This window comes from Ovis aries, chromosome 20 (assembly GCF_016772045.2).
Source record: "Ovis aries strain OAR_USU_Benz2616 breed Rambouillet chromosome 20, ARS-UI_Ramb_v3.0, whole genome shotgun sequence".
In the NCBI taxonomy this organism is placed as follows: domain Eukaryota; kingdom Metazoa; phylum Chordata; class Mammalia; order Artiodactyla; family Bovidae; genus Ovis; species Ovis aries.
In genome coordinates, this window is record NC_056073.1 from 49,334,336 (window position 1) to 49,359,910 (window position 25,575).

A 25,575-nucleotide genomic window follows, 5' to 3' on the forward strand; every position below is an offset into this window, starting at 1 on the left:
CCGAGGGTTTCCCAAGATGGAGAAACGAGCCGAGAGCAGTCGCCACCCGGGGCCCGGCCCAGGCTCTTCCGGGCCGGGCCGGCGGCTAGGGCCGGGGAGGGGGGTGGCGGGCGGGCGGGGCGCGGAGGCGGGGCCGGCGCTCGGGTTTCCGCTCCGCCCCGCGGCCTGGGGACCCGCGGCCCCAGCGGCGCGGGCTCCGGAGGCGGCGCGGGGCGCGGCGGCCAGGCCACCCCTCCGCCCGGAGGCGGGGACGGCGGAGGCGCCCTCGGCCTCGACGTCGGGACCGCGCCGCCCGCGATGGGAAGCGCCTTATAAGCCTGTGGCCGCGCCACCCCCGAGAGCGCGCGGCCCCCGGCCCCGGGCGGGCCCCTACCGAGCCGGCCTCCGGACAGGTTACGGGAGGACCTCGGCCCGTCCCCGGCCTCGGGCGAACCCGGACCCCGGAGAAACCCCGGATCGCTCCAACTCTGGACAGACCTCAGACGGACCCCGACCCGGGATAGATCCCGGCTGCAGACGGCTCCCGGCCGCGGGCGGACCCCGGACAGATCCCGGATCTCTCCGACTCTGGACAGACCTCGGACGGACCCCGGCCCCGGATAGACTCCAGCCGCAGGAGGACCCCGGACAGACCTTGGCCCGGAATAGATCCCGGCTGCAGACGGCTCCCGGCCCCGGACGGACCCCGCGCGGACCCCGGCCGCGGGTGGACCCCGGCCCGGGCGGGCGTGCCCCTGCCGGCCGGGGATGCGCGGCCCGCGGCATGGCCTCGGCGGTGTTTGAGGGCACGTCGCTCGTGAACATGTTCGTGCGCGGCTGCTGGGTGAACGGCATCCGCCGGCTTGTCGTCAGCCGGCGCGGCGACGAGGAGGAGTTCTTCGAGATCCGCACCGAGTGGTCGGACCGCAGCGTGCTCTATCTGCACCGCAGCCTGGCCGACCTGGGCCGCCTGTGGCAGCGCCTCCGCGACGCCTTCCCGGAGGACCGGCCGGAGCTGGCGCGCGCGCCGCTGCGCCAAGGTGGGCGCGGGCCCGGCCTGGGGGGCTGGGGGACTGGGGGTGTCGGGGGGCTCGGGGACCGAGGGCCTCGAGGTCTGGGAGGCAGGAGTGGGCTCGTGTAAAGTGCGAGGGCGGGCTTGCAGGGGCGCTTGTTAAGCCGGGATGGCCGCCCTACGGCCCCGGCACGGAACAGGGATCCTCAGACCTCCGCCCGCCCCCGAACGGTGAAGAGCACTGGCGGGCGGGCGGCAGTCTGCGTGCGGGCCGAGGCAGGCGGGACGGGCGAGCCACCGGCCAGCCCCTGCGACCGCGGCCGGAGGGGCTGCGAGAGCCTTGGGGAGAGTTAAGGAAAGCGTCCCGCGGGGGGCGCGCCCTGTCTGGCGGCACCCCCTACCCCGCGGGGCCGCTTCCCCTGTCCCCGGTGGCCGGGTGGCCGACAGCTCGAGTGCGAGGTGCCACGCGGCCTCTGTCTCTCCCCGGGAGGGGCCGCTGGGGTGGGTCCGCCTTGGGTTTGATGAACCGGGCCGCCTCCTCCAGGCCTTGTGACTTTTCCTGGCTCGCGGGGACTGGGTGGCTTCCCGTTTCCTCTCCGCGGCCTCCAGGGCCAGCCCGTGGGCCGCGGAGAGGAGGCTGGAGGAGAAGGAGCCCAGGCTGAAGTTGAGGCTGGAAGGCTGGGCCCCCTCACCACCCCACAAGCGGGACTACCTGCCCCGCTGAGCAGGCGGGCACCGTCCTGTAAACGCAGCCCAGGGGCACCTTCGGGGGCGTCTCCCTGAGGTCTTGGGATACTCTCCACCCCCACTGGTGACAGCCCTGCCCTGAGTGTGAATTATCTGGGTAATTAGCTCATTCTCATGACACATCTTCTGGCAGACGCGTCACTTGGCAAGTCTCCCAACACTGGCAAGTTTGCCGGCCCTGCCCCTGGAGTCTCAGGCTGATGGCTGCTCTGGAGGGAGTTCAGTGACATCCCAAGCATGGCAGCAGTTTGCCTTGACTCGCTGTTTGGGGGTGTGTGTGTATTTTCACTGTATGAAATGGATGCCCAAATCAGGAAAGCTTAGATGAAGGACCAGCGGTTTATTCAATGCCTTTCATCTTCTCTGGAACGGGGAGGGCCGTAAGTAAACAGGTGCCCCCGAGAGCTAGCCCAGAGTCTGCCTTCCCCTCCTCCCCTCATGCCCTCCCAGGCCTCCAGGTCTCAGTGTCAGTGGACCCCGCTCGGCGGCGCTCCGGGCTGGCTCCTCCCCTTTCCCTGCGCGGGACTCCGCGCCCACTTTCCCCGCGAGGGTTGGCGCTGGTGCTCCCTGTCTGGCAGCAGCAAGCCCTCCAGGGACGTGCCTTCTGTCGTCACCCTCAGTGGCTTCTGATGAGGGTCACAGGCGGGAGGAGGGCACAGCTTCAGTTGTTTTGGGACCTGGGAAACGGAGCAGAAGGCAGGTGAGTGTGAGGCGGGTGACTCGCCATACACACACCCCTGCTGTGCGCACACACGCCCACAGTGTGCAGAACGTGGGTGACTGTGAGGCACGTGGCCCGCTGTGCACACCCACACCCCCATGCGTACATGCACCCCCGTCGTGCACACATATACACACCCATCATGCACACACACACCTACCTTGCGCACATACGTCCCCATCACGCACACCCACACCCGCCGTGCACACGCACGCCCCCATTGTGCACACACCTGCCGTGCACACACACTCCCGTCAAGTACACACACACCTGCCCCTATAGTGCACACCCACACCTGCCTTGCACATGCACACTCCCATCATGCACACACACCTGCCTTGCACACACAGGCCCCCATCGTGCACAGGCAGGCTCCCATTGTGCACACCCACACCTGCCATGCACACCCACACCGGCTGTGCGCCCGCACGCTCCCAGCTCTGTCTGTGTGTGCAGGCTGCACTGGGTCAGTCCTGAGTTTCTGAAGTGTCAGCACAGAGAGTGCCTCTGCAGAGTGGGCACCCACAGGGAGGCAGGAAGAGGGCGGTCACCAGGGAGAAACCAAGACGCAGAAGGGATCTCATAGCTGCGTTTAAGCGTCTGAAGGGTGAAATCAGAAAGATGGGGGTATTACATGCCATGGGGTGCGGGGCAGTTAGATGAGGACCAGGGTTGGGTGTGCACGCTCTCTAACGGCCCGTGATGGGCTGTGGGAACCATCTTCCCGGCTAGAGTCTTGACAGTCGAGGCAAGTGGGGAGACCTCCGTCTGACTGGCGGGCCTCCTGCGAGGCCAGCTCAGCGCCTCGGAGGCCGAGGAAGGGCAACATCAACCGTCTGTCTGGGTCCCGGTTCTCTGCTTGGAGGCACGCCACTGCCCCCAGCACCATCCGAGTGGGCCACACCCTCGGGAAGGCCTTGTTCTTCCTTCAATCCTCATAGGTCCAGGGAAGTTGTTTGCTGAGTGAAACACATCGCCATAAGGTCAAAGGAGAGTTCACTTTATTTCCGGGCAGATTTATTGTTTGCATAAAAAGATGGACTGGATGTCCAAACCATACACGCAAAAGGCATCCTGAAGTGTGTGTTGTGTTGAGATGGCAAGTTTTCTCAGTATAAGTCCCCATCAGAGGCCCTCAGTTTAAACCTATTGCGTATTTCTGGGCTGGGTTAGATTGGCCCTTATGTCTTTTTCAGAAGTTCTGTGAGCCAGTCTGGCTCTCAGAGCTCGTCCTGGCCGCTGGTGGCTGTTGTCAGCGGAGGACTGGGCACCTCCAGGGCACGGGGCAGCCCTGGCCCCGACCTGCCTCTGAGACCCGGCGTGCACTCGGGATGCGGAGGCGGCTGCCGTGGTCCCTGGGGAGCTGCGGTGGGAGCGTGTTCTGTGCTGCGCGTGTACTGTCCCTGCATTCTGCACGTGTGGGTGCTGCCTTGACCGTCTGTCCGTGCAACGTGTGTGTTTCCAGTGAGGTACTGAACCCCTGTGTGCAGTGGCAGCTCAGGGCTCGCCAGCTCGCCTCCCTGGCCTTCCGTCTGGGCGAGGCGGCGCTCGGGACTTGTCCTGCTTCCTCTGTCCTTTTCCTTGGCATCTTGACCTTACGCGCCTCTGCGTCCGGATCTGATGCCCACGTCCTTGCTTCCTTGTCCCCCTGCCAGGGGAGGGAGGCGGCTGCTTCCTGTGCATATTATCTCTGGGTGACCGAGGCGTCCTTCTGCGCTTTCCCACCCTCTGACACAGGTGGGCCACGTCTCCAGCTGAAATCTCCTCTGTGTAATATACTGGCTCAGGGCTTCCTAACCAGATGTGGCAAGGTCACTTGCCTGTTACATTGCTCATGTCTGGAAAGGTTTATGCTTTAAAAGACAACCATGCAGAATTCCCCAACGACTCCTCGGAGTTTTTGGACTATTTTGATCTTTTTTTTTTTTTTTTAATAGCACCCATTTCAGGCCCTATACAGTCAGCTCCGCAGCCAGAGATTCTATTTCCAAAGTGGTCAGGTGATCTTCGGTTCCTGATCGCTGTAATACCAAACACTTTGGCTTTGCATCCACTCTGCAAGTATCTCCCAGTCCGCCTCCCCTGTGCCAGGCAGCTTCTAGGTGCTGAGGACGCAGCAGAAAACAAAACAGACAAACCCTAGCCCTCGTGATTCTGTGTCTGGGTTTGAAGAATCTGGTAATGATCAAGATAAGTTAAAAATATGGTAGATGGTTGTACATGTTCAGAAGAAAGGAATTCAAGGAGGGAAGGAGAGGAGCTGTAACTTGTTGGGGCAAGGGAAGGGTTCACTTCCAGATGGGCCGGTGGGGGTAGGGGCAGAAAGGGACGTGAGTGCCTGGGATGGGGCTGCCAGCACACGTGCAAAGGCCCTGAGGCGGGCATGCACCCCAGTTCCTGAGCAGTGAGAGGGCAGGTGTGTCGGGGGGGAGTGGGCAGACTGCGCTCGGTGCAAGGCTCTTGCTGGAGATGGAGAGCTGGGAGCAGGGACTGCATGGATGGGCAGTCTGGCTGCCGTGCTGGAAAGGCTGGAGGAGGACCAGGGGAGGTGCCAGGGATGATATCTGTGTGGCATTTAGTCGCTCAGTCGTGTCCTGGTCTTTGCAACCCCGTGGACTGTAGCCCACCAGGCTCCTCTGTCCATGGGGATTCTCTAGGCAGGAATAGTGGAATAAGTTGCCATTCCCTTCTCCAGGGGATCTTCCTGACCCAGGGATCAAGCCCCGGACTCCTGCATTGCAGGCAGATTCTTTCTTTACCCTTTGAGCCACGAGGGGAAGCCCAGGGAAGTGGTCAAACACAGCTGATCTTGGAGGGAGAGCCTGGGGTTTACTGAGAGGCCAGACGTGCCTGTCGGGAGCATCAGGGGAGGCAGAATGCCGACGGGAGGAGCTGACAGAGGGCCTGGCTTTGAACGCGGTGTTTCCAGCGTTTCTCCAAGTGAGGCCCCTCCTTGAGAGCCTGCGTGTGTGCTGGGGTGACATCCGTACACCCTTGCCCCCAGGGACCTGGATCTGCTGGCGTCCTCACAGACCATCTGTCAGACATGGGGTGGAGGGAAGGTGTCCAGCACCTGCCAGCTGGGCCCGGATGCGGGCCTACTGGCCAGGACACCCCTGCCCACTGACAGCTCCAGGGACAGCGCTCACTCCCAGGCCCTGCTCTCAGGCGGACAGGGCAGGAGCTCTGTGCTTTCCCCACACGAGGGGGGAGATCGCTGTCTGATTTTGGGGCCAACTGCAGGACCCCGATTTTACTTTTTTGGTGACAGTGGCTGAAAACAGCAGCGGCTGCAGGGCTCCGGGCCACGGAGCAGTGGTGTGAAGGCCACGTTCTCCCACCCAACGGACGCTGCACTGGGGCTGGGGTTCTGCCCTGCCCACACCCAGTGTGGCCCCCAGCCTGACTTCCCTGCAGGGGGTCCCCCTCTTCCAGTGAGGGGGCCGCTTCCCCTTCTCTGGGGCGTTTTGGGGGCTCTCTCTGCTTCACAGGCCTCGTTTTGAACCTCTTCCTTATATAGGGCACCTGGCTTCAGCTGCGGGGCTCTGCTTTCCCCCGCCTCCTGGGAGCCGCTGTCGCTCCCTTCCTAATGCTCGGTTTCCTTCCCAAACCCGCCCCGGCTGTCGCTCCGAGCCCCCTGTCCGGGCCCCAGACACTCCGCCCGCGTCGGTGGCATGCGGCCCGTGGTCCTAACTGTGCTGTGGGCCCAGGTGAACCGGGCCAGCTCCCAGTTGGGGAAGGAGTGGTCAGAAGCTCACGGCCGTCGCTGGCTCTGGAGCTTCTCAGCCATGATCACTTCCCACCAGACGTCCACGGGGAGGCCTGGCTCTGCCTCTCAGCACCAGGCCCTGCTGGTAGCGTCCGGCTGCCCTGGGGCTGGCCCCCGGGACGCGGTCCTCTTCTCTTTGTAAAATAGCGTGAGCCTGCTGTGGCTCCGCTGTGTGTTTTATCCATGCTTTCCCAAGAGGCAGAAGGTGCCTGTGGTTGGGGGCCTTCAAAGCCAGGGAAGGTGGGTGTGCGGTGACGGCAGAACCCTGAGACGCGGGCTGGGTGTGCCCGCTCCGTGGGGCTCCGCCTGGAGCTGCAGGAGGGGCTGCGGGAGTGATGCCCCCATGGGGACCCCGGGCCCCGGTGCAGCCCAGCAGCTGTCAGCAGGGTGAGTCGGGGACCGTGAGCAAGGACTCGGCGTTGCCAGGGCTTGGTATCATCGTACCACTAAAATCGTTCTTGTGGGCGCTTTTGTTCATGTTCACTTCCCTGGGTGACCGGGGACTTCCACCAGCCCTCCTGGTCGCCAGACTGAAAAGAGGCTCCCAGGAAGTCCCCTGCCGTGCCCCGCTGGGGACGCCTCCCTGTGGTCACCTCGGTCTTGTGGGCATCATCCCAGCCAGCCTGGGGCAGGGTCTTGGCACCCGGTGCCCGTCCCCTGACACAGCCCAGGGCTTCCTGTTTGAGGGCCTGGGGCGGGTGCCGTTTATTCCTGAAATTCCTTCCGAGTTTTAAGGCAAACTAAGGCTCCGCGAGTGGCTCCTTAGGCATGCTGAGTGTGAAGCTGAGTAAGGAATTCTGCTTGCGGTTGGAGGAGAAGGGGGCGGCCTGGGGAAGGAGGGCTTGGTGCGAGGGGAGCACCTCACAGGCGTGGGAAGAAGCCAAGGAGTCTTCCTTCAGCCGGCTCCCGAGCCCCGTGTGCGGCAGGGGAGCCCAGGGCAGAGACCGGAGCCCGCCCCTGGAGTGAGAGGCCGCAGTCCGCCTGGGGCGAGCAGGCTGCGGGCTGGACGCTGAGTGTAATGAAGAGGAATCACCTGGGTTAGCTCGCGCTCCCTGAGTGAGTCCCCGCTGCTTTTACCCTGCCTGTCCATACAGACAACACATATTTAGGAAGTTATCATGGAGGGTTTTCCCGGAAAATTTAAAACGCTTTGTTTCCAAAATTTGTGTTACACTCCCTGGTGGCTCAGTGGTAAAGAATCTGCCTGCCAATGCAAGAGACGCAGACTCGATCCCTGGGTTGGAAAAAACCACCTGGAGAAGGAAGTGGCAACCTACTTCAGTGTTCTTGGCTGGAAAATCCCATAGACAGAGGAGCCTGGCAGACTGCAGTCCATGGGGTCGCGAAAGAGTCGGACACGACGCAGCGACCAAACAGCAACGACAGCTCAAGGCACGCACATCTCTTGTGAGGACAAGGTGACCCTGCACCCCCAGCTCGTCCAGCCCGTCTGCTTCTCTGGACAGTGAAGGGTGGACTTTTGAAATGCAACGTCTTGCTTGATTCGGTCGGAGAGTTCACGTCACAGATTTCCCCAGGGCTCTGTCGTGGGTCTCCAGTTGAGAGACTTGCATTCTCTGGGTAACGGACTCGCCTTCCCAACTGACCCGAGAAGGATCTGTGTTCACACCCAGAACTGAAGGGGCCCCAGGTGCTCAGCTGGATTCCGCCCCGAGCCCATCCCTGGAGGCTGGCACGGAACCTCCGCCAGGGATGTGGGACGTGGGGCCAGGTGTCTGCGGCTCAGAGCCTGATCTTTGCGCTTGTACCAGGGTGTTCAGTTTGGGTTCCCAGAATGCGTCAGTGTTGGTGTTCGTAGAAAGACCTACCCTGGAACTCACAGAAGCTCATGTCCTGGCCTCGCTTCTCAAGACTGCGCCAGCTGGGACAGAAAGGGCCCCCTGGCTGCTCTAGCCTGAATTTTAACCTCCCAAAAGGATGTGAAATCAACATACTGAAATTTACATACAGTCCTGTTATCAGTCTTTGGGTTTCAAATTGTTAACTATTTTGGGTGACGTCTGGATAAATTTCTCACATCAGAAGCTGTGTAGAGTGAACTTTTAAGATTGAGGTTGTATTAGTGACTGTGCTTTATCAGAAACGAGACAATTTTCCGGGAAGGTGAAGTGTTCTGAGCCAGTTTCCTGCGAGGACGACATGGATGCGGCGGGTCCTCGCGGGCTGCTGGAGCCCTCTGCTGGCTAGCCCTGGAATGACAGCAGCCCATAATCAAGAGGCCTTGGAGTTTCTCTGCCCAGCCTTGCAAATTCAAAACCACCTTACCCTCCTGCAGTTTTTAGAACCGCGATCTCAGACAGTAAATCTGGGTCAAACAAGATTGCCACAGTTTTTGCTCCATCAACAATATTTGGAATACAAAAGCTAACGTTCCTAGATAATCCCAAATTATTGTACGTCAGCACATTTTTTTTTAAATAAAATTAAAAATCCTACTGTAAACAAGTGACATTTGGAAGAGCGGTACCAGTCAGTAAAAGCCAAAGCTGTCGGTCGCAGAGGAAGAACAGAGCAGGCAGAACAGGAAGCTCCCAGCTGCGTGTGCTTGGTCTGGGGTCTCGATGCGTCATCTGTCCTGGGTGATGCGGGCTCCAGGCACCTGTTGTGTTCCCCCCCCACCCCTCACCCCCCCACCCCCACCTCCCCACCCCACCCCAGTTTGGAGAGGGCCTGGCCCTTGGAGGCCACGTGGCTGGTGGTGACCCCTCCCTGCTCTGATGTGAGGTTGGGACAGGGGCTCTGACGGGGGCGGGGGGGGTGTGCAGCCTCTCAGAGGCACCCAGCGGAATCTATGGCTTGTGAATCTCCACCTTTGGCCACAGCCCCCCTGCCCTGGGAAGAGGCCAGAGTCCTGGCCGTTCACGTGGACGGGTTCCCTCGGAGGAAGGAGGGCTTGCCCTGGGAACGCTGGTCCCAGTCGCCTGGCTGGTCTCTGGGCATTCTTGCTGGAGGGATGCCGGCAGTTTCTTTCCCGCTGAGATGTCTTCAGCCCCTCTTGTCTTGAAGTGTGTTTTCGTTTCCTAGGAGCAGCATTTGGCTTCCCCTCTGGGGCTTCCCAGGTGGCGCTAGTGGTAAAGAACCCGTCTGCCGATGCAGGAGGTGTAAGAGACGCGGGGTCAGTCCCTGGGTTGGGAAGATCCCCTGGAGGAGGGCATGGCAACCCACCCCACTGTTCTTGCCTGGAGAATCCCATGGACAGAGGAGCCTGGTGGGCTACAGTCCGTGGGGTCACAGGGAGTCGGACGCGGCTGAGGCTGAGCACACGCGCACACACACACACACACACACGTCACTGCTGCAGCCCGGCCACTATGTGCACTCCCCCCCGGCGGGGGTTTCCGTGTCTCTAAGGCAGCTCACAGGCGGTGCCTCCGAGTGCTGTCTGTGGCTCTCGAGAAGAAGCGGAAGCTCCTCGACCACGCTTACTGACTCTCGTTATTACGTAGGTTCCTTTGGCTGTTTTCCTTTCTTTTCCCTGCTTGTTCTCACTTCTCTGATTAAACTTATCCATTGGCGAAAGTTTTCCCACAGACAGAATTCAGGCTGAGGACATGGGGTGGGGCAAGAACCACAGGGTCCTACTGAGAATGAGGGCGTGGGGTCACAGGGCCCGAGCTGATGAAGCGAGCGGGGGAGGGTCCCCAGGGTCTGCGCCCCGAGCTGGAACGCTGATGTGTTACTGGAAGTCTGATGAGGCACTTGTTGCCTTTCTCTGCTTCCTTCTGGAAACAGGTCACCAGCAACATAAAGCTACAGGGTACCCAGTAAGTCTGAATGTCAGATAAACAGTGGATAGTCTCTAGTGTGTCTGTCCACGCTCCCGCGTTACTTGCTGTGTTGGAAGCGCCCATTGCCCTGGGCATCCTGCGCGCTGCGTTCTGATGCTGGAGCCCTAAGGGAAGGTCAGCGGAGACCAGAGTGTGTGTATTGACTCAGTGGCACCCTTGGTTATAAACCCAACGGTGGGCTTTACGTCCTGGAAAGTGGGAATAAATGTGCTGTGTGCGTTGGCCATACTCAAGGCTAATCTTCCTGTACTGTCCTTCAGTTCAGTTCAGTCGCTCAGTCGTGTCCGACTCTTTGCGACCCCATGAATCGCAGCACGCCAGGCCTCCCTGTCCATCACCAACTCCCGGAGTTCACTCAGACTCACGTCCATCGAGTTGGTGATGCCATCCAGCCATCTCATCCTCGGTCATCCCCTTCTCCTCCTGCCCCCAATCCCTCCCAGCATCAGAGTCTTTTCCAATGAGTCAACTCTTCACATGAGGTGGCCAAAGTACTGGAGTTTCAGCTTTCGCATCATTCCTTCCAGAGAAATCCCAGGGCTGATCTCCTTCAGAATGGACTGGTTGGATCTCCTTGCAGTCCAAGGGACTCTCAAGAGTCTTCTCCGACACCACAGTTCAAAAGCATCAATTCTTCGGGGCTCAGCCTTCTTTGCAGTCCAACTCTCACATCCATACATGACCACAGGAAAAACCGTAGCCTTGACTAGACGGCCCTTTGTCCTTACAGAATATAAAAACGCGACGACCGTGTCGTGAACCTGAGTGATTTAACAGCAGTTTTCTAGGTGTCATAAAAACTGAAATGTGATGGTTTTCTTGTCTAAGAACAAGGAAGCACCTCGTGGGGATGATTTCTACAACTGTCCTCTCTAAAAGCTTTTCAGAGGATTTTTGCAGTATCCCTCTTTCCCTCCATAGACTTGTCCACAGCAGGAGAAAGATGGAGCTGTGTGGGGTGTGTGTGTGTGTGTGTGTGTGTACTTCTTTTTTTTTTTTCAGACATAGACTGGAGATTTAATTCTTACATGATAGTATACATGTTAGAATGCCATTCTCCCAAATCATCCCACCCTCTCCCTCTCCCTCTGAGTCCAAAAGTCCGTTATACACATCTGTGTCTTTTTTCCTGTCTTGCATACAGGGTCGTCATTGCCATCTTCCTAAATTCCATATATATGTGTTAGTATACTGTATTGGTGTTTTTCTTTCTGGCTTACTTCACTCTGTATAATCGGCTGCAGTTTCATCCATCTCATCAGAACTGACTCAAATGAATTCTTTTTTACGGCTGAGTAATACTCCATTGTGTATATGTACCACAGCTTTCTTATCCATTCATCTGCTGATGGACATCTAGGTTGTTTCCATGTCCTGGCTATTATAAACAGTGCTGCGATGAACATTGGGGTACATGTGTCTCTTTCAATTCTGGTTTCCTCGGTGTGTATGCCCAGCAGTGGGATTGCTGGGTCATAAGGTAGTTCTATTTGCAATTTTTTAAGGAATCTCCACACTGTTCTCCATAGTGGCTGTACTAGTTTGCGTTCCCACCAACAGTGTAGGAGGGTTCCCTTTTCTCCACACCCTCTCCAGCATTTATTGCTTGCAGATTTTTGGATAGCAGCCATTCTGACTGGTGTGAAGTGGTACCTCATTGTGGTTTTGATTTGCATTTCTCTAATAACGAGTGATGTTGAGCATCTTTTCATGTGTTTGTTAGCCATCCGTATGTCTTCTTTGGAGAAATGTCTATTTAGTTCTTTGGCCCAGTTTTTGATTGGGTCGTTTATTTTTCTGGAATTGAGCTGCATAAGTTGCTTGTATATTTTTGAGATTAGTTGTTTGTCAGTTGCTTCATTTGCTATTATTTTCTCCCATTCAGAAGGCTGTCTTTTCACCTTGCTTATATTTTCCTTTGTTGTGCAGAAGCTTTTAATTTTAATTAGATCCCATTTGTTTATTTTTGCTTTTATTTCCAGAATTCTGGGAGGTGGATCATAGAGGATCCTGCTGTGATTTATGTCTGAGAGTGTTTTGCCTATGTTCTCCTCTAGGAGTTTTATAGTTTCTGATCTTACATTTAGATCTTTAATCCATTTTGAGTTTATTTTTGTGTGCGGTGTTAGAAAGTGATCTAGTTTCATTCTTTTACAAGTGGTTGACCAGTTTTCCCAGCGCCACTTGTTAAAGAGATTGTCTTTACTCCATTGTATATTCTTGCCTCCTTTGTCAAAGATAAGGTGTCCATATGTGTGTGGATTTATCTCTGGGCTTTCTATTTTGTTCCATTGATCTATATGTCTGTCTTTGTGCCAGTACCATACTGTCTTGATGACTGTGGCTTTGTAGTAGAGCCTGAAGTCAGGCAAGTTGATTCCTCCAGTTCCATTCTTCTTTCTCAAGATTGCTTTGGCTATTCGAGGTTTTTGTATTTCCATACAAATCTTGAAATTATTTGTTCTAGTTCTGTGAAAAATGTGGCTGGTAGCTTGATAGGGATTGCATTGAATTTGTAAATTGCTTTGGGTAGTATACTCATTTTCACTATATTGATTCTTCCGATCCATGAACATGGTATATTTCTCCATCTATTAGTGTCCTCTTTGATTTCTTTCATCAGTGTTTTATAGTTTTCTATATATAGGTCTTTAGTTTCTTTCGGTAGATATATTCCTAAGTATTTTATTCTTTTCGTTGCAATGGTGAATGGAATTATTTCCTTAATTTCTTTTTCTACTTTCTCATTATTCGTGTATAGGAATGCAAGGGATTTCTGTGTGTTGATTTTATATCCTGCAACTTTACTATATTCATTGATTAGCTCTAGTAATTTTCTGGTGGAGTCTTTAGGGTTTTCCATGTAGAGGATCATGTCATCTGCAAACAGTGAGAGTTTTACTTCTTCTTTTCCAATTTGGATTCCTTTTATTTCTTTTTCTGCTCTGATTGCTGTGGCCAAAACTTCCAGAACTATGTTGAATAGTAGCGGTGAAAGTGGACACCCTTGTCTTGTTCCTGACTTTAGGGAAATGCTTTCAATTTTTCACCATTGAGGATAATGTTTGCTGTGGGTTTGTCATATATAGCTTTTATTATGTTGAGGTATGTTCCTTCTATTCCTGCTTTCTGGAGAGTTTTTATCATAAACGGATGTTGAATTTTGTCAAAGGCCTTCTCTGCATCTATTGAGATAATCATATGGTTTTATTTTTCAATTTGTTAATGTGGTGAATTACATTGATTGATTTGCGGATATTGAAGAATCCTTGCATCCCTGGGATAAAGCCCACTTGGTCATGGTGCATGATCTTTTTAATGTGTTGTTGGATTCTGATTGCTAGAATTTTGTTGAGGATTTTTGCATCTATGTTCATCAGTGATATTGGCCTGTAGTTTTCTTTTTTGTGACATCTTTGTCAGGTTTTGGTATTAGGGTGATGGTGGCCTCATAGAATGAGTTTGGAAGTTTACCTTCCTCTGCAATTTCTGGAAGAGTTTGAGGAGGATAGGTGTTAGCTCTTCTCGAAATTTTTGGTAGAATTCAGCTGTGAAGCCGTCTGGACCTGGGCTTTTGTTTGCTGGAAGATTTCTGATTACAGTTTCAGTTTCCGTGCTTGTGATGGGTCTGTTAAGATTTTCTATTTCTTCCTGGTTCAGTTTTGGAAAATTGTACTTTTCTAAGAATTTGTCCATTTCTTCCAAGTTGTCCATTTTATTGGCATACAACTGCTGATAGTAGTCTCTTATGATCCTTTGTATTTCTGTGTTGTCTGTTGTGATCTCTCCATTTTCATTTCTAATTTTATTGATTTGATTTTTCTCTCTTTGCTTCTTGATGAGTCTGGCTAATGGTTTGTCAATTTTATTTATCCTTTCAAAGAACCAGCTTTTGGCTTTGTTGATTTTTGCTATGGTCTCTTTTGTTTCTTTTGCATTTATTTCTGCCCTAATTTTTAAGATTTCTTTCCTTCTCCTAACTCTGGGATTCTCCAATTCTTCCTTTTCTAGTTGCTTTAGTTGTAGAGTTAGGTTATTTATTTGACTTTTTTCTTGTTTCTTGAGGTATGCCTGTATTGCTATGAACTTTCCTCTTAGCACTGCTTTTATAGTGTCCCACAGGTTTTGGGTTGTTGTGTTTTCATTTTCATTAGTTTCTATGCATATTTTGATTTCTTTTTTGATTTCTTCTGTGATTTGTTGGTTATTCAGAAGTGTGTTGTTCAACCTCCATATGTTGGAATTTTTAATAGTTTTTCTCCTGTAATTGAGATCTAATCTTAATGCATTATGGTCAGAAAAGATGCTTGGAATGAATTCGATTTTTTTGAATTTATCAAGTTTAGATTTATGGCCCAGGATGTGATCTATCCTGGAGAAGGTTCCATGAGCACTTGAAAAAAGGTGAAATTCATTGTTTTGGGGTGAAATGTCCTATAGATATCAATTAGGTCTAACTGATCTAATGTATCATTTAAAGTTTGCGTTTCTTTGTTAATTTTCTGTTTAGCTGATCTGTCCATAGGTGTGAGTGGGGTATTAAAGTCTCCCACTATTATTGTGTTATTGTTGATTTCCCCTTTCATACTTGTTAGCATTTGTCTTACATATTGCGGTGCTCCTATAATGGGTGCATATATATTTATAATTGTTATATCTTCTTCTTGGATTGTTCCTTTGATCATTATGTAGTGGCCTTCTTTGTCTCTTTTCACAGCCTTTGTTTTAAAGTCTATTTTATTGGATATGAGTATTGCCACTCCTGCTTTCTTTTGGTCTCTATTCGCATGGTATATCTTTTTCCAGCCCTTCACTTTCAGTCTGTATGTATCCCTTGTTTTGAGGTGGATCTCTTGTAAGCAGCATATAGAGGGGTCTTGTTTTTGTATCCATTCGGCCAGTCTTTGTCTTTTGGTTGGGGCATTCAACCCATTTACGTTTAAGGTAATTATTGATAAGTATGATACCGTTACCATTTACTTTATTGTTTTGGGTTCGGGTTTATACACCCTTTTCATGTTTCCTGTCTAGAGGATATCCTTTAGAATTTGTTGGAGAGCTGGTTTGGTGGTGCTGAATTCTCTCAGCTTTTGCTTGTCTGTAAAGCTTTTGATTTCTCCTTCGTATTTGAATGAGATCCTTGCTGGGTACAGTAATCTGGGCTGTAGGTTATTGTCTTTCATCACTTTAAGTATGTCTTGCCATTCCCTCCTGGCCTGAAGAGTTTCTATTGAAAGATCAGCTGTTATCCTTATGGGAATCCCCTTGTGTGTTATTTGTTGTTTTTCCCTTGCTGCTTTTAATATTTGTTCTTTGTGTTTGATCTTTGTTAATTTGATTAATATGTGTCTTGGGGTGTTTCGCCTTGGGTTTATCCTATTTGGAACTCTCTGTGTTTCTTGGACTTGGGTGATTATTTCCTTCCCCATTTTAGGGAAGTTTTCAACTATTATCTCCTCAAGGATTTTCTCATGGTCCTTCTTTCTGTCTTCTTCTTCTGGGACTCCTATAATTCGAATGTTGGAGCGTTTCATATTGTCCTGGAGGTCTCTGAGATTGTCCTCGTTTCTTTTAATTCGTTTTTCTTGTTTCCTCTCTGATTCATTTATTTCTACCATTCTATCTTCTATTTCACTAATCCTATCTTCTGCCTCCGTTATTCTACTATTTGTTGCCTCCAGAGTGTTTCTGATCTCATTTATTGCGTTATTCATTATATTTTGACTCTTTTTATTTCTTCTAGGTCCTTGTTAAACCTTTCTTGCATCTTCTCAATCCTTGTCTCTAGGCTATTTATCTGTGATTCCATTTTGATTTCAAGATTTTGGATCATTTTCACTATCAATATTCGGAATTCCTTCTCCGGTAGATTCCCTACTTCTTCCTCTTTTGTTTGGTTTGGTGGGCAACTCTCCTGTTCCTTTACCTGCTGAGTATTCCTCTGTCTCTTCATCTTGGTTATATTGCTGCGTTTGGGGTGGCCTTTTTATATTCTGGTAATTTGTGGAGTTCTCTTTATTATGGAGCTTCCTCACTTTGGGTGGGGTTCTATCAGTGGCTTGTCAAGGTTTCCTGGTTAGGGAGGCTTGTGTTGGAGTTTTGGTGGGTGGAGCTGGGTTTCTTCTCTCTGGAGTGCAGTGGAGTGACCCGTAATGGGTTATGAGACATCAAAGGTTTGGGGATAATTTTGAGCTGCCTGTATATTGAAGCTCAGGGGAGTGTTCCTGTGTTGCTGGAGAATTTGCGTGGTATGTCTTGTTTTGGAACTTGTTGGCCCTTGGGTGGATCTTGGTTTCGGTGTAGGTATGAAGGCATTTGATGAGCTCCTATTGCTTAATGTTCCCTGAATTCAAGAGTTCTCTAATGTTTTCAGGCTTTGGATTTAAGCCTCCTGCTTCCGGTTTTCAGTTTTATTTTTGCAGTAGCCTCTAGACTTCTTCATCTATACAGCACTGATGATAAAACATCTAGGTTAAAGATGAAAAGTTTCTCCACATTGAGGGACACTCAGAGAGGTTCACTGAGTTACAAGGAGAAGAGAAGATGGAGGGGGTAGTTAGAGGTAACTGGATGAGATGCGGTGAGATCAAAAGAGGAGAGAGCAAGCTAGCCAGTAGTCACTTCCTTATGTGCACTCTATAGTCTGGACCGCTCAGAGGTATTTACAGAGTTATACAGGGAAGAGGAGAGGGAGGAAGTAGACAGAGGTGACCAGGAGGATAAGAGAGAGGAATGAGTAGGAGAGAGACAAATCCTGCCAGTAACCAGTTCCTTAGGTGTTCTCCACCGTCTGGAACACACAGAGATTCACAGAGTTGGATAGAGAAGAGATGGGGGAGAAAAGAGACAGAGGCCACCTGGTGGAGAAAAAGGAGAGTCCAGAGGAGGAGAGAGTGGTCAAGCCAGTAATCTCCCTCTCAGGTAAACTTGGGTAGTGAAGTTTGGGTTTTTAAATGTACAAAATTGACAACAAAAACCTAAGAGCAAAGATTAAAAATCTAGAGTAGAGGTTGGATTTTCAAAGATACAATATTAAAGAAAAGCAGAAGGAAAAAGGAAGAAAGAAAAAAAAGAATTATTAAAAAACAAACAAACAAACAAAAACAAAAAAACACCAACAACCATCCAAAGACTAATGGTGTTTGCCTTAAAAAAAAAAAAGTCTTTTTTTTAAAAATAATAATAATAGGTTATAGAAATAAAAATTAGAGGAGAAATAGAAGACTTAACAATTTTTTAAAAAGTTAGAAAAAAAAGAAAAAAGAAAAAAAAACAAAAAAGCAAAAAAAAAAAAAAAGGAATGATTTTAAAAATAGTAAAAATGTATCTAGCCCTTCTCTGATGTTATGGGCCGTGTGGGATCACTTCCAAGGTGGTTCCCTCTGTTTAACTTCTTCTGTTTGCTGGTTTTTAGGCTCACTAGTTCAGTCGCGCTGTGGGGAGGGGGGATGCTGCAAACAAATAGCACTGTCATGTGCACACAGTATCTCAGCCGCGCTTGACCTGTCCTTTCTCACGGCGCACAAACTGCTCCGGCTCTACGATGCTCAGCCGGAACCGTCTGGGGCCAGCCCTAGGCTGCGTGCACTTCCCCGGTCCAAGCCGCTCAGGTTCGGTGCTCAGGCAGCCCTCAGAGGCACAGATTCGGCTGGGACTGCGCTTTGTGCCCTTCCCAGGTCCGAGTAGCTCAGGAGTTTGGCGAGCGCGATCGCCGAGGCTTGTCACCTTTTCTGCCGCTGGTGCTCAGCTTTCTGGGTGGACCGCTGGCGCCCCCCGTGGGGCAGATTGTGACTGTCCAGCACCCCCTGAAGTCTTAGCAAAGGAGCCTGCTTGCAGTTAGGTACGTAAAGTCTCTCCGGGTCTGCAATTGCCCCTTTCCAGTCCTTACGGCTCTGGCTGCCTGCCCCCGGCGGGGGATGGTCTGCAGCCGGCTTTTTCCATTCCGTCCTTTGTTCTGTGCTCGGTCCTGGCGGTGTCTAATGTTCGAGCTTTTCGCGTGGTAGCTATCCCACAGTCTGGTTTGCTAGCCCAAGTTAGATCGTTCTGGTTGTGCGTGGGGCGTTCCTGCCCGATTCTTGCAAAGCTCTGCAGCCCGCGCCTCCCGCGCGTCCCTGCCCTGCCCCCACTTCCCAATGGCGGATGCAGGCGTCTGTGCTGCTTTTCCGCTGGGGGAGTTACTGGTGGGCTTGTAATCTCTTGGTTTTAATTATTTATCTATTTTTCCTTCCTGTTATGTTGCCCTCTGTGTTTCCAAGGCTCGCCACAGACTCGGCAGGGAGAGTGTTTCCTGGTGTTTGGAAACCTCTCTTCTTCAAATTCCCTTCCCGGGACGGGCTTCCCTTCCCGGGACGGAGCTCCCTCCCCACCTCCTTTGTCTCCTTTCTCGTCTTTTATATTTTTTCCTACCTGTTTTCGAAGACAACGGTCTGCTTTTCTGGTTGCCTGATGTCCTCTGCCAGCCTACAGAAGTTGTTTTGTGGAGTTTGCTCGGCGTTGAAATGTTCTTTTGAGGAATTTGTGAGGGAGGAAGTGGTCTTCCCGTCCTATTCCTCCGCCATCTTTCCCTCCCCCCGTGTGTGTACTTCTAAACAAGCACGCAGGCCTGGGAGGATGTGTCCTGAGACCCTGAGACTCTGCCCCGGGTGTAGCTTCTTCCTTTCCTCCTGCCCCCAGCCTGCCAGGCGGCGGTGGGGCGGGCAGCCTGGGAGAGAGGGGTGGCTCAACCCCGTCTCTCTGCCAACGGCTGGGGCACCACGTGGCGGGCAGCGCAGGGTGTGTGGACCGGAGTCTGGGGTCTGCGGCCAGCTGCCTGGGCCCACGTGGCCGAGAGCGCTTGTCAGGACCAGACAGGCCACTGCGGGGAAGACCCCGGGTCAGCAGGTGAAGGGGCACCGGTCTGTCTCCAGGAAGTTCAGGGACCAGCTCCTGACCTTGGCTGGACATCCTCGACTCCGGCTGATGCGAGGGGCCTCTGGATTTCAGTCAGGCAGTTTAGGAAGTTAATTTTATCTCAATGTGGATCTAGTGAGTTGCCTGCAAAATGAGCAACCATTCTCCTATCTAACAAAACCGGGACTTCTGAAAACTGAGATTCAGTGACTGAAAGTAGTTCTGGGATGCCAGCCTCTGTGGTTTGAGTCCCGGGTCACGTGAAATGTCCTGGGAATCCGTGTTGCTCCTGGGAAGCTGATGTGAAGGGCCGGTCCTGGGAAAGTCGGCGCTCTGCACGGCTCACGGGGAGACGGAAACGCACCCCAGCTCTCTGTGCTGTTCAGCTCAGCTGCTCAGTCGTGTCCAGCTCTTTGTGACCCCATGGACCGCAGCATGCCAGGCCTCCCTGTCCATCACCAACTCCTGGAGCTTGCTCAAACTCATGTCCATCGAGTCAGTGATGCCCTCCAGCCACCTCATCCTCTGTCGTCCCATTCTCCTCCCGCCTGTTAGCTCTCGTATTTTAAAGACAAAACACTGTGCTTTCTAGTAGCCAGTCAGGATGTCTGGTAGCTGGAATGAGGGGTAAAAGCTCAGGTTCCCGGAAGGTGCCATGAGTCATGCCCATGCTGGTTTTCTCTGAGTAAAGATCTGGTTTTTCCCTTCTAACCCCACATCTAAATGACTTCTCTAGTACAGGCTCCATTTCCAAAGGCCCTGTGGTCGCCTTAGCTGTGTCACTGGGGGCGGGGAGGGGCAGCTTCCCTGGCGGCAGCCACCACACACACTGGCGGGGCCAGGGTCTGGCCCTGCCCACTGTGCAGGGTGTGGATGGAGCTGGCCTGCCTGTCCCACTCGGAGAGGCCTTTGGGGCCTCTGTGGATTTCAGATGGCCCCTCTTCTGCACGTGCCTTCATCTTTGGGTCGTTGAGACCCAGACTGGGGCTGAGGACCAGGCTCCCAGGGCAGGACTGGGCCCACGCGAGGCTGAGTGCCCTTCTGTGGAGGGCGACCCCAGGGTGGCGTCCCCACTGCAGGCGGCCTGTTGGCCTGTGTTTAATTTGGGAGCCCATGTCCTGGTCTGCTCCTCTGATGGAGGCCTTTCTGCTTCGACCCCAGGACTGGTCGCCATCAAGGAGGCCCATGACATTGAGACCAGGCTCAACGAGGTGGAGAAGCTTCTCAAGGCCATCATCAGCATGCCGCGCAAGGTGGGGGTGTGGGCGGGAGGGCAGGGCAGGGCGCTGGGTGGGCCGGTGGGTGGCAGGCGCCCTCCTGGAGGCGTCGGGGGCGGGGCGGGGCCAGGAGCCAAGGAGAGGGCGCCTCCTTGGGCTCTGGGAGCTCCAGTGTTTTCTCCCCCTGGGAAGAAGCGGAAGCAGGGGCTCACAGTTTATTGGAAAGTGAGGGGGATGTGTGAAACGCCGGCGCAGACCTGGCCTGCGTTGTTCCCACGGTCCCCATCCTGCCTTCCCTGGGCCCCGAGCCCCCCGAGCTCCCCGAGCCCCTGATCGGGGCGCGGGGACGTGGCCCAGGCCATCCCGCCAGCCGGAGGAACATGTGTAGGAAGGAACATGCTTCTCCCCAGTACTCCAGGTCAGAAGTCGTGCTCACCTTCTTCGAAAGATCGCCCCTGGATCAGGTGTTAAAGAATGACAACGTGCATAAGATCCAGCCCAGCTTTCAGAGTCCAGTGAAGATCTCAGGTGAGAGCGCGGGGGAGGCGCGGGGTGGTGTGGGCGCAGCGCGGCCGAGGGTCCCGGAGACCTTCCCAGCCCCTGTCCACGTGCTGGGCACGCCTGCCCCCCTCGGGGCCCGAAGAAGGACAGAAGCGGAGGGGAGGGGCTGCTTCCAGATCTTGTGAAACGGTGCGCGTCTCCCTGCTGGCCTGCTGCTTGCCCGCTGCCTGCTTCCAAAGGTGTATAAGTCGGAACTTACTTTTAAAAAAGAAATGGTCTATGAGGAAAGCATTAGTGAGGCGTCTTGAAGCGAATGGCTGGAATCCATCACCAAGCGCAAAAATACGAGTTCAGCTTGCGCGGCATTGCCTTTGCTCTGGGCTTTAGGGCAGGTGGGACAGAAAGGGACACCCGGTGTGTAGCTCCTCAGTGTGGGCCTTGGGCTGCGCCTTCTGGCAAAAGTCAGCAGCGGGAGGAGATGGCCAGCTGTCCTGCAGGTCTCAGGGGAGCGAGGGGGAGCCGGGGCTCAGCCCACTGGCAGCTTCCTCTAATCCAGGCTTCGCACGTCACTGTGGCACCAGACTCTCTCCTCGGTGCTGCAGGCGAGGCTCTGAGGAGCGTTTTGTAGGGAGAGGTGTGTCCCGGGAGCCCAGGAACTTGTCTGGGCCCGGGCGAGGTCCTGTGGGACCACGCCCTGAGGGTCGGGGAGGGTGCTCCCACCGGAGGTAAGATGTACCTTCGTCATTCACTGAATGGAGAACTGGACGTATCCAGACGAGAGGAGGGTCAGTTCAGGAGTCCTTTCCATAACACGGTTCCTTACGGCAGCGCCGCCAGCCCCTGAGGTCCTGGCCGCCGAGAGCCGCCCTGCTCCCAGTCTCGGCCCGTGTTGGGGGTGTGCACAGACTCGGGGATCCCCAGGCCGGGCCTCCCCCCAGGACACGTCGTCAGTACCCACGTGGGCCACCCCAGATCTGACTTCCTGTCTCATTGATTTGTTGATTTCCTGTGGTCCTAGGCAGGTCAGGATGTGGCCCGGCAGGGTCTCCCGTCACTGCGGAGCCCTGCTCGGAACAGGCCTTCAGCCTCCTCCCCGCCGGGCCTGTCTCCTCTCTCCCGCAAGCCCGCCCATGCACGTCCACTCCGGTCCTGCTAAATTCCCCTCGCTCCTGAAAGGGCCCTGGCCCGCGCTCACCACCTTTCCTCCCAGACTTCTCTGACGTGGCCTCTCGGGAGGCGCCGCCGCCTGGGGGGCAGCCCTGCCTCGGCTCACTCAGGCCTCCAGGCTGACCGGCTGGGGGCCAGGCCTCCACTAGGTGGCGCCAGGCGCTCGTGGCTTAAGGACCAGCCGCCTCCCGGGGCCTTGGTCGTGGCAAGAGCTCTGGCCTCTTTGGCGAGGCTTTGAGTCGATGGAAACGGAAACATTCTTCACACGATGTTAATCTAAAAGCTTGTTACCAACTCTAAGAAAGCTGTGCAGCTTAAAAGGAAGCATACACCTTTGAACTGATATCAGCCACAAAACCCAGAGTATTCAGGTTTGGGAAGGCTGGAAATATAATTTAACTTTTTATTACTACTAAGTCACTTCAGTCGTGTCCGACTCTGTGCGACCCCATAGACGGCAGCCCACCAGGCTCCCCCGTCCTTGGGATTCTCCAGGCAAGAACACTGGAGTGGGTTGCCATTTCCTTCTCCAATGCATGAAAGTGAAAAGTGAAAGTGAAGTCGCTTAGTCGCGTCCGACCCTCAGTGACGCCATGGACTGCAGCCTACCAGGCTCCTCCGTCCATGGGATTTTCCAGGCAAAAGTACTGGAGTGGGGTGCCATTGCCTTCTCCGAACTTTTTATTAGCCAGGCATTTGTACAGTCTCAGCCTTAATTTTCACCAGCGTTTGTTAGAGTCTTTATAAAAACTATCTCATTTAACGCCCCCCCCCAAAAGTGCCCCTTAGGATAGACACTGTTATTCCCATTTTACAGGCTTCTGCTGCTGCTGCTAAGTCGCTTCAGTCGTGTCTGACTCTGTGCGACCCCATAGACGGCAGCCCACCAGACTCCTCCGTCCATGGGATTTTCCAGGCAAGAGTACTGGAGTGGGTTGCCGTTGCCTTCTCCTATTTGACAGGCTAAAAAACAGCAAAGAGTAACCTCCTTCACAGGCTTAAGTGGTAGACCTGGAGTTCCCTGGAGGCCCAGCTGGCTTCTCTTCGCCGACATTAAGGAATGGTCTGCAACCAACGTGTTCCGGGGTCTGGCTCCACTTTCTAGATTCCGTGTTCCAGAACTGCAAATCTCACATCTAATAAAGACCGGGAGGTTCCTATGTGAGGTGGCTATTCGCAGCACTTATGTTTGTTTCGCTTGTAGGATCCCCCCCGCCGCCCAGTTCCCCTGGAGAGGGGTGGGAGAGAGGATTCGGAGTTGTCAGCTGGCTGTTTTCGCTTGTAGGATCTTCCCCCCCAGTTCCCCTGGAGAGGGGTGGGAGAGAGGATTTGGAGTTGTCAGCTGGCTGTGCTGAGGTCGCTGAGGTTTTACATGCTTCCTGGGGCAGATTTGAGTCAGTTAATAAAAGCAGAAAAGAAGGTGGTCCTGCGGGCTCCCCGGTGGTCCAGTGGTTAAGATCCATGCTCCCAAGGCAGGGGGGCTGGGGTCAATCTAGTCAGGGAAGCTGCACGATGCGGCCCCAACAATTGTTTTTTAATTTAAAAGAAAGAGTGGCTCTGTGCTGTCCCACGTTTCGAGCTGTGAGGTTGGGGGTCTTGCCCCCGCTGTCAGGAGCCGTCCCCTGTGGGTCTCTCTGCCCACTCAGGCACTTGTCAGCCTCCTCTTTGCACCCGGTGGTGCCCTTGACCTTGGCGGTTACAGTCACCGACTTCTTTCTGGTTTTCGGCTCCTTCTTCTGACTCACGAGCTTTCTCAGGCAGTGGGGTCTGGGGGGGCTCCACCGGGAGAGGAGGTCGAGGACAAGGCGCTTGTTGGTGCCGCTCACGGGGGGCAGGTCCAACGGCCCACCTGGAAGGGCCACTGAGATGTGCGCTGTCCCTTCTCCAGAAAGTTGGAGGAAGTTTCAGCCATTACTTGGCAAATCTGTCTGATGGACAGTCATTTGGTCCTGGGAGCGGGAGAAGGAAGCCTAGTTTCCTGCCTTCTTTTTGCGTGGTTTCCCTAAGTGTCTTCCTACGGAGAGGAGCTGAGAAAACTGAGCTGCGAGTACCTAAAATACCTGTAACGATTACAAGCAGACACGAAGTTACAGTCTCACTTGTTTAAAACGAGCAGATCTGTCCATGGGGATAAAATAATCTAAATGATGGTTATGGTATAAGAAATAAAAGGAAACGATGCCCCAGACAACCAGGGCATCAGACGCCCGCCGAGATGGCAGCACGGGGCGTCCTGTGGCCTGACCGGGACAGAGAATGCTGCTGTGAGCTGTCCACGTGTGTCAGGGCCTGCGTGGAAGACGGTGGTGCCTTGGGAAAGCAGGAATCTGGAGTGTTTTTAAGCACGTTTTTAAAGTGAGGTAGGTGGAAGGCCTGAGCATGGGGCTTGCTGACCAGGGTTGGCAGTTGGGGGCCAGCCAGCGTTCAGGCAGCTGCTGCCCTGGTAATGCCCCCCAACCCCAGCCCCCGGTGCCTGTTCTTGGGGTTTGTGGTCTGCTGAGGGAAGGGCTGGGCATGCAGTCCAGGAAGTGTCAGCCGGAGGAGGAGGACGAGAGGAGATGCGTGAGCCCCAAATGTCAGAACTTCAAACCCTGACCCCCTTGTGAATTACCTCCCCCATTGCTCTCATTTTCAGAAATCATGAGGTCCAATGGATTCTGTTTAGCAAATACGGAAACGATCGTTATTGACCACAGTATTCCAAACGGCAAAGACCAGCTCGGGGCTGTGGACCCCACGGAGCACCTGTAAGTGGGCTGATTGTCGCTGGCAGGGCCCAGCTGGGTTCGCGGGTTCTGCCCTGTCTGTGCTCACGGGCTGGAAGCCTGCACTCCGCGGGCAGCCCTTCCCCGCCTGGGGTGCTCGGGGGTCAGGCGCCCGCCCAGCCTCACGGCCCGCCTCCTCGCGCAGGTTTGAGGGCGGGGGCGAACTCCCCGCCGAGCTGGGGGACGGGGACGACCCGGCGGCCTACGTCACCAACCTGTCCTACTACCACCTGGCGCCCTTCGAGACGGACATTCTGGACTGAGGCCCCCGGGTGCCGCCCCCAGCCCGCCCAGGACCTGCTGCCTCCAGCCTGGGCGGACCACAAGTGCCTGCGAGACGGCCCGGGCCAGGACCGGACACCCGGCCAGCCACCCCCACGCGCCCTCCCTGGACCAGCGCACAGGAAGTTTCAAGTGAGACCTTGCTGGGTCCCCGGGTTCTGGACGACACGGGGGGTGTTCTCTCACCCAGGTTTCCCAGGACCAGAATGTGCAGCTTCCAGTCCTGCCTCCTACCTCCTTCCCAGGAGCTATGGGCTTCCTGTCAGCCGAGGGGTGTTGGCGGAACGTTGGTCGTTGAGTGGGGTATCGGCTGCGGGCATGGGGGACCCACTGACCGGTGCCCACGTGGGGGACACAGAGAGGATGGAGCCCACCCGGCCTCCTGCGAGGGGTGAGGACGCTGGGGCCCCGGGCGGCCGGGGGCCATTCCCCTGCCTGTCAGCAAGCTTGCAGTGATACAGCCACCACGTCAGCCTGAGAAGACGGGAGCCGGAAGGTCACCAAGTGTCCCTGGCGGGTCCCCGGCTGCCCTCGGGGAGGGTCTGGGTTCTGCGTGTTCATCTCCTCCCAGAGTCTACTAATGACCAGAATTTGCTTGTGTAAATAATAGTAAATTATTGAGAATCCTAATTCTTTTACACAGTCTGTTTTTAAATCTATTTTCATGAAATAAAACACATTGCTCTCCTCTAATCTGTTTATCACGTGGCTCTTGTC

General features: G+C 54.1%; 1 protein-coding gene across 1 annotated transcript; it reads left to right on the top strand.

Moving 5' to 3' along the window:
- Positions 1-338: 338 nt before the first annotated feature.
- PXDC1 (PX domain containing 1) lies at positions 339-25,551 on the top strand. Its single transcript, XM_027958671.3, has 5 exons — positions 339-1,019; positions 20,088-20,179; positions 20,554-20,671; positions 24,447-24,558; positions 24,722-25,551. Exons 1-5 carry the CDS (start codon positions 764-766, stop codon positions 24,837-24,839), a joined length of 696 nt encoding a protein of 231 aa, XP_027814472.3. The 5' UTR covers positions 339-763; the 3' UTR covers positions 24,840-25,551.
- The last annotated feature ends 24 nt before the right edge of the window (positions 25,552-25,575 follow it).

Excerpts from the sequence above, each read along its gene's own strand:
- PXDC1 (XM_027958671.3), top strand. The coding sequence starts at position 764 with ATGGCCTCGGCGGTGTTTGAGGGCACGTCGCTCGTGAACATGTTCGTG. Across the intron at positions 20,180-20,553 it reads TCATCAGCATGCCGCGCAAG|TACTCCAGGTCAGAAGTCGT; the intron begins GTGGGGGTGTGG and ends GCTTCTCCCCAG. Across the intron at positions 24,559-24,721 it reads GTGGACCCCACGGAGCACCT|GTTTGAGGGCGGGGGCGAAC; the intron begins GTAAGTGGGCTG and ends CTCCTCGCGCAG.